The sequence below is a fragment of the Crotalus tigris genome, unplaced genomic scaffold, assembly GCF_016545835.1.
Source record: "Crotalus tigris isolate CLP2741 ecotype Arizona unplaced genomic scaffold, ASM1654583v1 scf7180000024366.1712601, whole genome shotgun sequence".
Taxonomy (NCBI): domain Eukaryota; kingdom Metazoa; phylum Chordata; class Lepidosauria; order Squamata; family Viperidae; genus Crotalus; species Crotalus tigris.
The window spans coordinates 1,684,540-1,696,861 of record NW_024100534.1 but is presented as its reverse complement, the minus strand read 5'-3'; the positions used below and the strand labels follow the sequence as shown (position 1 = coordinate 1,696,861).

General features: G+C 35.9%; 1 protein-coding gene across 5 annotated transcripts in view; it reads right to left on the bottom strand.

The window, feature by feature from the left end:
* Positions 1-652: 652 nt before the first annotated feature.
* The window catches only part of LOC120301041 (protocadherin-15-like), a 151,542-nt gene continuing 139,872 nt past the window's right edge, over positions 653-12,322 (bottom strand). For 3 of the 5 annotated variants that reach the window (XM_039327735.1, XM_039327736.1, XM_039327739.1), the window contains 4 exons: positions 12,026-12,064; positions 8,768-8,841; positions 7,383-7,518; positions 653-1,550 (listed from right to left, as the gene is read on the bottom strand). In XM_039327735.1, coding sequence (XP_039183669.1) covers positions 999-1,550; positions 7,383-7,518; positions 8,768-8,841; positions 12,026-12,064 — 801 coding nt within the window. In that variant the 3' untranslated portion in view covers positions 653-998. The remainder of the gene's footprint in view (positions 1,551-7,382; positions 7,519-8,767; positions 8,842-12,025; positions 12,065-12,322) is intronic. The other 2 variants (XM_039327737.1, XM_039327740.1) reach the window with 2 other exon arrangements.

Here is a 12,322-nt window from a genome sequence, read left to right as displayed (position 1 = left end):
AGTAACAATGGAAACTTTTGTGCAAAGTATTAATTTCCTAAAATAAAAAAAAAATCAAAGTGCTTTCCCCCCAGCTGAATGGAACTACATGCATATACCATCTGATTTCCCTTTGCAGAGTATTTAAAAACAAAACTATGTTCTAAACTGGAAAGGATCTTGAGATGAATGATCACAACTATCTGTCACATATGAAGAAACTTGATTCAACTTGAATTTGGACAAAATCACCTGGAGGAGATGGAATATTGCTTGTAGAAGAAATGGCTCAGAAAAATATATAGAATCAGCTGATGGCTACAGTCTTGAATACATTCTGATTAGATATAAGGCACATTGAAAGGAATATAATGAATTTCAAAGGCAGTTGTAATTTGTTATAAAGAATTGTTCAAAGAAGGAATAAACCCTACAAGGCTGAAACTGACCTTGGAATGATCAATGTGAGTCTAGCTGGTACAGGATATAGCCAAAGAAGGAATCATGGCATTATCTGAAAACAACTTAGAATATAGAGAATATGTGACTATTATTAGGTCAATGTGATCCATGTTTATATGTTGTGAAATAAAACTTCTTCTGGGTCTTAACAGACAAATCATTCAAATATATGATGGTTGCCTTTTAGGTATAAACACTGAACAATAAAACATTTCAGTAATAGTTTTATGGTTGTTATTATTAGGCAATAACTCTGAAGCCAACAAATGAGTCCATTTTAATGAGAATTTGTTCAGTGAACTTGGAGCCCATCAGAAAAAAGACTTGTGGGAAGAAAAATTAATTAGTACAAATGTGAGTGCAAATTTTCTGAATTTTTTCTTGTTTGTTTTGTCTTAGTTTTCCTTTTACTTTAAAGCATTTTGTTTGAAGTATACAACTCATGTGCACAATTACAAAGTTTGTATGGTTTTCCTTGGTGATGATAAAAAGTGGTTTTATTGTTATCATTATAATTATTATAAATGGGGATAAAAATTAAAGTGAAAAAAGAGAGGTCACAGTTTTGTCATTGGTATGTGAAGGTTGTTCCAAGGGCCCATCCAGAATTCTTCATCTTCTGACTGTGCGTGATCACCGGGCAAGTCCGAAGACTCTTTGATACTTTCATTACCAATGATGGACTCTTGCTGGTCTGTGCTTTTTAATCTGCTCCCTGCTGCTTTTGTTGCTATGTTGTCAGTGTCTACTGCAGAGGCAGCAAAGGAAACATTACAGGGTCTGGTGTTCAGTTTATCATTAGATGATGCCCCTGTGGGAAATGTGTTCAGTGGGATGTTTTCCTCGTGTGTTACACCTAACTTATCAAGCTTCTTGAATTGTTTTCCCAGTCTGGCAGGAGATGTGACCTTCAAATTGTTTGAAAGGCAACTTCGACGTGTTCTGATAACTGACCCATTTTGGGCTATGTATATATTGCCATTGACATTGGCTGGAATATTGGGGTTGCTGAGACGATTCCTCTGGCTTTCCGGGGCACTGTCCTCTCCAGTGGAGCTGCTCTCATATTCAGGATCAAGGACCAACTTGATCCTTTTCTTTTTGGCCCACTGGAGGACAACAAAAAGAGAGAAAATATTTAAGTATCTCCTTGTTTATTTTTAATGCAGAAAACTGCTTTTCTGTCTCTACTAAAAAAAAAAAATCCTAAGCATAGAAATAAGATTTATAATACATAGTCCCCCTGATTAATGCATCAATTTACACTAGTTTCTCATGCCATGCTCTTTGAAATGGAAGGTAAACACATGTAAAACAATAACTTTTAAAAATACTGTACTGAGAGAATATCTATGAAACAATAATCCCTTTACCCATCTTCTCCTCTCTGGTTTGTAGCATGCAGGAAGTTTATTTTTCAAGCATGTGGAAAGCAGGACACAGTGAAAATGTTGTTGTGCAATTTGTAAAGGGTAAGAGAGTAAATGATATTCACCCTATCATGACATTTAAGTAGCATACTGAAAAAAATCTTAAATTAGTACACTTGAGGTTAGTCTTGAATCTATATAAATATTAAATATTATTAGATACTCTAACTTGGGAAGAAATATTGTTGGTACCAATGTTATATCCAAAGCAGTGCTTAAAAGTGTGTAAACCTGTTTGAATTTTCAATATTTCTGCAATATTTCAGCATGTTTTTGGCTCATTCATTTACATGAGTCTACTTTTAGGACTTTTGTAGAGAACAAATCATGCTTAAGGTCATATTTATGGAGAAATATTGAACATACAAAAGATTGACAAGCATATCTGTGTCTATGCCTGCATCTCTGTTTCAATCATATGAAGATATCTCTTGGGGAAGAGATGAGCTACATCTGTAAGATGAGCTACATCCAGACATGTCCTATACAATGTAAAACAGCTATAGGTGATTCTGCATATTATTACTCTATGGAGGGATCTCTCAGACAGCATCAATTCAGTTCCTGAAATTTGTTCAAGTGAACCAGTAGCAAAAAAAACTAGAAGAGTCATACTGGGATAGGCATAATCATAATTTTATGCACATCTCTCCGTGAACAGATAATGAAGAGTTATTTAAAGTTCATACATGAAAGCTTTTATGAAATAATTCAACTATAACATAAAATAAAAAAACACTGACAGATGTATAGGACTTAGCAATAGAGGTGGTACTCGTGCTAATAATAAGGTTAGTATTTTAAAAATAGCTTTCTTCCAGAATAAGTCATTCAATGATTTATGAAAAGTGCTTGATATTTCTTCTTATCATGGTTCATTGTAACAAATGAAAGAATAATTTTTATTCTTCAAGGAAGTGGAAGGTATGGAAATGGTTAGAAAAAAGACTGTCCACCAAGGATCTAATATGAATATGTATCTCATCATTTAAATTATTACTTAAATTTTAAATTTAAATATTCATATTTTATCTAAAAAGTCCAATGCGAGTTTATATCATCCTTATAATTGGCACCAGCAAAAAGGAAGCAAAAGCATCAATTTCCTTAAAAATTAATTTCCACACAAAAGAATAAAACTATCAGCATAATGAATAAAGAGATAGATTATTTGCAAACAATGTTAAAGTGAGAAAAAATGGTTATAAATAGAATTGCTTTTTAAAGATATGTAGGCACTCTTAGGAAAAAAACACAAACTGTGCATTATAGTAATGTACATATGTTTCAGTGCATAATTAATTCACATGGGTTTTCTTGACGACTGCAGTGTCAAGGGAAAACTTGCTTGTGTGAATAAACCATTACTGGAAAGAAGGATCAGAGCAGTTCACAACACTTCAAGCATCTCTACTCCTGAATAAACAGGTTAACCAGAAAGTATTACATGGTGATTTATATTGCCTGAAACGGCTTTTAATATCCTTATTGTCAGAATCCAATTATATTTCATCTCTAGTTATCAAATATAGAAAACCCCAATTCTGCCTTCTCTGGATTCTGCCATACGAGGAAGGGAAGGGGGTGAACAAAGGGGCTTTATGGCCCTCACTTCCTTCAGTATACTTCAAAGGAACTGAATGTGTGTATTGCAAAAAGAACTAACCATAAGAATGGGGCTATTGCCTTTCATGTAGTTTTCTTTGAAGTCTCCATCCAGCCGGCAGTAATGAAAAGGGGTGGAAGTGTAATGCCTGAGACTGTCTCTGAAAGAGGGGGTTGATTGGGTGGGGCTACTGGGGAACCCCTTAAAACCTTGAATTGGAGAGCTTGGACCCCAAGTCTTGTCTAGAACGCCTGCAACCATTTTCTCTTAATAAAGGATTCCTGTTGGAAGAATTATTCCAAGAGTTCTGTCTTCTTAAGATGCAGAGTGGGGTGGGTCCTTACACTTATTCTAGAATGCTTTGTCATAGCACCTAGAGATTTAGTATTTAATTCTTTAGGCCTCTTGACCTTTTCTGATTAGTACATGTAGCACTTCTGCAAAAGTATGACTATCTTTCATATTTTGTCTGTCTAGTTTGTTCTGTGAGATTTCCATAGTAACACTTTCTCATTGACAAAACGCAATACACACAGTGCACAGCAAACAAATTAAAAAAAAATCCACTTCACTGCAAACTTTCTAACCATAGTCTCACTTTTCTTTTAAAAGGATGTCGAATCACTAGGAATGTCTGATTCTGTAGTATCGGGAACATCTTTGGTATCATGGTCTGATTCACCTAAATACTCTTCAGGGCCTCTTTTCTTTATATTTTCACTTTTCATGTCTTCTTTGGAAACTGTTACTGATGCTGGTTTCTTGATAGTGCTTTTCTCCTTTTCAGTAGCATATCCATCACTCTCTTCTTCACTGCTCCCTATTTGTTGGCTGGAAGTAATGTTTTCACTGTTGAACATGGCTTCATGGTCACTTGATTCCTCCTGCTCCTCCACCTCTTCTTCTTCTTCCTCTTCTTCTTCTCCCTCTCCCTCTTCCTCTACATCTTCTTCTTCTTTTCCCTCTCCTCCTCCTTCCTCTTCCTCTTCTCCTTCTTCCTCTTCTCTTTCTTCCCATTCTTCTCCTTTTTCTTCCTCCTCTTCTACAATGGAAGGTGATTCTTCTGTGGCTTCAGATATTTCAGCTATTGCATTATCTAACTCACTTCCAGCTCTAGAACGTGTTTTGAAACTGGACCCAGAAGTCTCATCCTTCCTTGACCTTGGAGTAACTTCACTGCTGATGGAACTTTGCATCAATGATGACATATTTGACTCTGTATCATCTTCCACAAGGTCAGAAACTTTGCTCTGAGAATTGATTGTTCCATCTTCTGAGTCGCTGCTTGAGGAGGAGCCAGATGAATCTGAATGTTCTTCATCAGAGTCCACCGTGCTTTCAGTAGCTTCATCTTGGTCTAGGGTAACTTTCAAATAATCTTTATCTGATTGAGATGTCAAAGAACTACTTTCTGATGATGAGGAGGAGGAGGAGGAGGAAGAAAAGGAGGATGTTGACTTAGTAGATGATGTTGTAATAGTAGATGATGTTGTTTTAGAAGATGATGTCATTTCTTTTTTTTTTCCATAATCACTAACTTCAGATTCACTTTCTGCTGTGACACTAATTGAGATTCCAGACTTAGATTCAGATTCACTTACTTCCTCAGAGTTACCATGTTCCTGACCTTTCTTCAAAATACTAGCATGTTTAAATTTACGGCCAAGCTTTTTTGAAGATGGTCCATCACCTGCTGATTTCTGCAAGTAGGTTCCCTTAATAACCTTACTGTCTTCTCCATCTGCCTGCTGTGTTGCCATCAGCTTGACATAATCTGAATCTTTACCTCCTCCTTTTTGTAGCATCATTGGAAATATCTTGGGTTTTTTCCATGGGGATGGTGCTGCTTCAGTTGTTGCTGGCCTATGAGCACTAACTGCTATTCGGCCCAGCTGCATCACTGCTCTTAGTTTCCTTCTTTTCTGGACTGGACTTTCTCTTACAGTCTTCTCTTTACCTTTACTACTAAGAGCTAATTGAGAACCTGGTTTCTGGATTACAGCTCTTCCGACTTGACTTGTTCCCTGTTAATTACATAAAGGAAATTTATATATCCCTTTTAGCACAATTTTTGAAAACTTTCTGGAATGAAACTTGATACCATAGAATACACAGATGTGAAAAAAAATGGAGTAATTAATATCCAGCACTTATCTAGAATCAAATAGACAGGTGGATCCTAATTTTTATAGCATCTTAGGAAACTTGAATCTTGAATGTCTGTGTAGCACTTTTTAAAACCCTGAGTGATAATCAACATTTCTCCCCAAAAGCATGATTATTTTTCTTTTAAAAAGTTCTAAATATCTGTGTATTCAAGGAATATTGGCAATAACTATTTTCCTAAAAGAAACTCTAGCTTTTGGGTATTTTGTGTTAGATTTTACATGTTCCATAAAATGTTGGGGGTTAGCAGAGATCACTCCCTTTTAATTTGATATCTCATATATCAACCTGATATTTTGCAAAAGATTTTAAATATCCATTTGTTAGCTGAAAAAATGGAATTATATTTCTTTAACGATAAACATTTTTTATTATTACTTGGACCACTAGGGGGTACTACAGATCTGAACAAGAATAGGAGATGTCAAAACCATATTTTAAAAAAAGAAATAAAGTCTGGTCTTAGGCCTATATATAACTATAAATAGGTGTGGCTATTTATGAAAGTGTAACATATGCTACTTTTCATGAGTTATTGGTATGGTTAATATACAACAATTATTCTGTCTTGAAGACAGTAAGGAAGAGTTGCTGATATGGCAAATTTAGCGATAAAGAAGATGTATTTATTTCTTTACAAGTAGTACTCATATTTATTAATATGCATTTCAGTCATTCTATAGATGCAAGTAGGTCTCCCTAGTGCTCAGAGGGTAAGAATCTAGATAACCTCCAAGGTCCTTTCCAACTCTGTTATTCTATGTTCTATGAATGCTGCTACAGAAATAATAAATCAGGGGTCTTCAAACTTGGCCCTTTTATGACTTGTGCCTGTCTGAGGAATTCTAGGAGTTGAAGTCCACAAGTCATAAAAGGGCCAAGTTTGAAGACCCCTGTAATAAATCAACTAACTAATCCTTAGCTTTAAGATAATGTCACCTGGTTATTATTCCAAAGACAGATATAATGACAGATTATCCACTTAAGAAATAGCAAATGAACTGATGGTTTCAAAGTTTTGTTGATTAAAATTCCTGAGGTTACTTTTATATAGTGTTATATATTATATAGTGTTTTAAGCCCTATATAATCCACCTGTGTATATTTGAACTTTTCAAATATTTATGTTGCACTTTAATTCTGACTTCATGAACTTGTTAGTTCGCAGCCCTTATTTATAAATATATTGACTACCAATTTCTATTTTTTTCCTACATTTTTTTAATTGGCAAAAAAACCCAAGCATGGAAAGTGATATGGGTCCTAAGATAAATGAACAGAAGGGTAAGTTTTTGGAGAAAATTGTCCCTTTGGTTATACTTTTGCACTTTTCAATTGTGCATTTCCCTGCATCACTTTATCTTGGTCCCAGAAAAGATTTTCTGGACGAAGAGGAAGACAGCAAGAACTTTCTTTATGAAAATGGGATGAGGTCAGTGTGGGAAGTTAGCTGGCAAGCAGCTATGGAAAGACAAAATTGAGCAAAATTCAAATTAAAATTAAATTAGATGTCTGTCTTGTTTTAGACAGCTCTACCAGTACTATGGTTTCAAACATGCCTCTTTCTAAGGATATGCAAGTAAGAGACACTGACCCTCTCTTCTCTGAATTTCTTTCTATTTGTTTCTTTTACCATTCTTAAAGGTTTTTGAATATAAAACCAGATAATCTAGAATATTAGAAGTTTAGCATACCAGAACAATGAATTCAAGTGAATTTTGGAATAGCATCAAACCTACCTCTGCTTCTGTAGAAGTCCCCTGTGGACTATAATAATATCCACTATCACTCTCCATAACCACTTCTCCATACTCATCGTACATCCCAGAAGGAGATAACAAGCGCCGCCGACTTCCATATTGAGGCAATTCGTACCTGGTGGAAAAACCAGGTACAGACACCTTCCATGTTTTTATACAATTCAATTACTGCTCTACTACATTTTTAAAAATTTATTCCATCACTTTTGGTTTCTCCATCCCTTGGCCAATGAAAGACCTAATTGCTTCTAAACTTACCCTTGATAGATGTGTCCACATTCTACCTTCACAGATATAAATAAAACCCCTCAAAAGTAATAAAAAGTAATAATTATAAGTGCAAAAGGAGGCATGATTAGTAAGAAATACTATAACATCCCATTTCTGAGAAACAGAACATCATTAATTCCAGTTTATGACATAGCTATTTGACCAAAATGTACTAGATATTCCAATTTTATGGAATATGGTCAGATCTGTGGCTATAACATTACTTCTACTGCAATAGGATAGGAAATGTTCCTACGTAACATACCTACAGAGAAAAACTACATATTCCTGTTTGAACAAATTCTTACGAATTTTAAGGTATTTTCAAGTGAGCATGCTTTGCTTCAGGTTCCATGATGTAGAGATAAAAATGGTCCCATCACCATCCTTTGGAGCTGTAGTGGCACAGTGATTAAAGTGACTGACTGGTTCAAGGTTGACTCAGCCTTCCATCCTTCTTAGGTCAGTAAAATGAGAAGATAGATTGTTGGGGGCAATATGCTGACTCAGTAAACCACTTAGAGAGTGCTGTATATAAGTCTAAGTGCTCTTGCTATCCTAAGATAAAATATATATGCATTCTATCATACTGTATCTAATAAAGAATTTTTTTGTTGCCTATTTGATTTACCAACTGAAGATCTGTTATGCAATTAAATCCCAAAACACAACAATAATCCACAAACCTTCAAATCTAATTGCCTACCTACTCATTGATGCTAGCCTATGATTGTAATAAACTTTAACTACCTCTCTATCTGGTTTCATTCTTGAACATCATTGAAAAGTGAACAGAATCAGAGTCAAATGCTTTTTAACATAATGGATTTTGACAAGCAATTGATATTAATAATAGGTAAATTATTCCCAACCTGAGGTCTTCCAGATACACTGTGTGTTATAGGGATGGCATTTCAATTAATTTCTCATGATTAAAAAAGCCTGATAAAGAGGTCAGTTGTTTAAATCAACTAATGCTAAATACCATGAGCACAGTCTTCAGATTCCAGCTATGATATGCTTCCAATAAACAATAACAGTAGAGATTTATAATCTATGAAGTCATATTAAAAATAATTAAAAATGAATCATACCCATGTTCATAACTGTAGTAATCTTGCCCATAATACTCTTGGCCAGGATCAATACCTGATTCCATAGAAAGTTCCTGCAATACAGAGGAATACACAAATCATGCTACTAAATGTAAACAACCTTGAGTACAATATGTCACAATGGCAGCAGCATAGTTGCTTGGTCTTCTTAGGTTGCACTCTAGGCATTAAATAACAATAACAATTTCAGATGATTTTCTTCATATAACAGAACAGAATAACATAATTGGAACGGACCTTGGAGATCTTCTAGTCCAACCCTCTGCTCGGGCAGGAGACCCTATACCATTTCAGACAAGTGGTTGTCCAATCTCTTCTTAAAAACCTCCCGTGTTGGAGTACCCAAACTATTCCTCCGATTAATAGTTCTAACTGCCAGGAAATTTCTCCTCATTGTTGGTTGGTTGGTTCTCTTCTTGATCAGTTTCCATCAATTGCTTCTTGTTTTGCCTTCAAGTTTTTTACCCCTTCTTCTTTGTGTTAGCCCATTGGAACATTGCTATCATGTCATCATCCCCAGTTCCTCAAACCGTTCTTCATATGTTTTAGCCTACAGTCCCTAATCATCTTTGTTGCTCTTCTCTGCACTCTTTCTAGAGTCACAACATCTTTTTTACATTGTGGCAACCAAAACTGGATGCAATATCCTAAGTGTGGCCTTACCAAGGTTTAATGCTCAGATCCAGGGGCACTGAAAGTTCTGTGGTTCTGTTCAGAATTAACATTTGGCACCGTAGTAATTCTATGCCAATGCCACCTTTAAATTCTTTTTAAGATTGCGTTCAAGTTTATTTAGAATTCCAAAAAAGATCTAGTTGTCAGATGGTGCACATTTATGCTAAAGCTGAAAAACAGTATTTTATTATTGTGCTTTATGCATAATCTTTAATATGTTGCTTTCTTATGCCAACTGTTTTTATTTTATTGCTATATATTTATTTAAAATATTTCTTTAAAAAATATTGTTCAAAATTCAATAAGAATTCAACATATTCACAGGATGTGACAGCTGTTGAACAAACTATTTGTAAGAAACATTACATAATTTTAGTAGAATTGTTATAATTACAACTATTGTTCATTATATGATTTATTCCCTTCTAATCTATTGACAATTCTGTAAGAGTGCCTCTCATTCCTGGTGAAATGTTTATTCTGGTTTAAGAACAACAAATAACAAAACTGCATATAATGATGTTCTAAAGAAGTATTTTACACATGTGAAAAAGTCCATGTGCATGCATGAAATACACACACACAAAAGTATCAAATATCATTGTACATGAAATTTGTTACCATGGATACCCAGATCTACTATATAATTTTTATGTAATTATGGATACAATAAATTGGGGAAACTGAGACTGGATAATGAGGGGTTCTTGAATTTGAAGGTTTGTATAATATCAAGTATGTGCAATTTAAATCTTTGTGTAAGCATTTTTACAATCTCTTCAGGAAAATGTCACAGGTTAGTTTGCTGAAGAGAACAAAGGGCGTTTACTTCTCCCAATAATATCCCTTCTTTTTTTTCTGGCAAATATGATATACTAACTTCTTCCCTCCTGATCTAACAGAACACTTGTCAATGAAGTCCATTTCAATATTCTCAGGTTTGCTTAGGGCAACTGCCTGACTTTATGAGCTGTCAGCCAGAGGAATGGATTGTCTATGTGAAGTTATAAATTCTTTCCTGCAGCTCTTGAAAATAAACAAACAAAAATACTGGATTGTCATCTGTTAGAGAAACTCTAATAGATCTGCTGTCAATCCCTCTAGGTAGACCAGATAAGCAAATCAATTCCAACGGAAGGTTGGAAATACTTTTACTGAAATTGACTATAATCACAGAATCTGGCAACTCTGATTGTTCTATACTGCAGGGGTCCCCATCCCCCAGGCCACAGCCCACTATAAGGCCATGGCTTGTTTGGAACTGGGCCATGCAAGTGTCTGGCTGATGCAAGCACGAACTTGTGCGAGTGGCAGGCCAGTGAGCACATGTGCACAGCTCAACTTGCACGCGCAGTGGGCCAGCGCATAGGCTTGTGTGCGTACACAGGCCTGCCACTTGCATAGGCCCATTCTCTCTCCCTCCCCACTGGGCCTCCAAGCCGTAAAAGTTGGGACTGCTGCTATACGCACCCTCTCCTGTTAGAATGAATTGGAGATGGATCTGCCTGAGATGCTTCTGAACATTTAAATATTTTGATTTTTTTTTCTGCCATTTATGCCTAGATCCGTGGTGGCGAACCTATGGTACGCGTGCCACAGGTGGCACGCAGAGCCTTCTCTGTGGGCACACGCACCATCACACCAATCCTAGGCCTTCAGCTGGTTTTTATAAAACCTTTTTGCTTTAGGTCTCTGCCGCCATGTGCAAAAAAAAGGTTCAATCAATCAATCAATTTCAACTTCTCGCGAGAAAAAAAAGATCTCACAAAGTTGGAATTCATTGATTGAACTTTTTAGTCCCGCCCAGTCTGCTGTTACCACCGAAGCCACGCCCACCCAATGGGCCATGCCCACCCGGCACCTGACGATACATAAGTGGGTTTTGGGTTGCAATTTGGGCACTCAGTCTCTAAAAGGTTTGCCATCACTGGCCTAGATAATGGTGTCTACATTTAATAGTCAAATTTATCTTTCTTATCTCTGACCTGCACTGAACAGTGATTACAATTCAGGACTTTAAGGCTGCACCTAATTATAAGATTCTAATCTAAATGGAATCCAGAGGTCAAAATATTTATGGTCAAAAAAGATCAAGATGGCTGAAGCTGCAATCATGGCCATGATTTTGACTGTTTTTTAAGCCATACCCTTTGAACCTGCCTGGTGGCACATATTGGCTTTGATAAATTAGCTTGGCTTTCAATATCGCCATTTTCCTGTCCTTCCTGCTGGATTACAATATCAAATATGATCTGTAAAGTATATTGTGTACTTATAATTATCTATTTTGCAAAGATGTAATTTGTTTGAAACTTATGTTGGACTTAACAATGAACTAAGGGCAAGGACTCTATGACAGATGTTACAGATGTATTAACTTGAAAAGCCCTGAAGTCAGCTGGCTGAACTGCAAAGCATCAGATGTCAGTGCATCTAAACAATTATATCATATATTGGTTTCCTTTTATTTCTCTGACAACAAAAATCATTCCGTAATGTTTGTCAGGATCTAGAACTTAAGACAAGGGCTTAGAAAATTTTAGAATAGGAAGAATATGGTACCTCAGGTCTGAGAAGAGAAGGTCTCAGCAATTGCTGTTGCTGACAAAGAAACAATATAAATTTGATTTAATGGCAAAAGGCAAATAAAGAGTTCCAAAGTAATCTTGATATCATTATAAAAATAGTATACTTTTATAGGGTTACAACAGAGCTACCATTTGGTTTCAGCATAAAATTCCACACCGAATCTCATTACGGCGTCCGTTTTTACATTTGGGTCAAAAAAAAAAATTGGCCTCCCTGGCACCCATGTCCCTACCCCTGGCATCAGGAATTTCCTTCCCCAGACACCAAAAA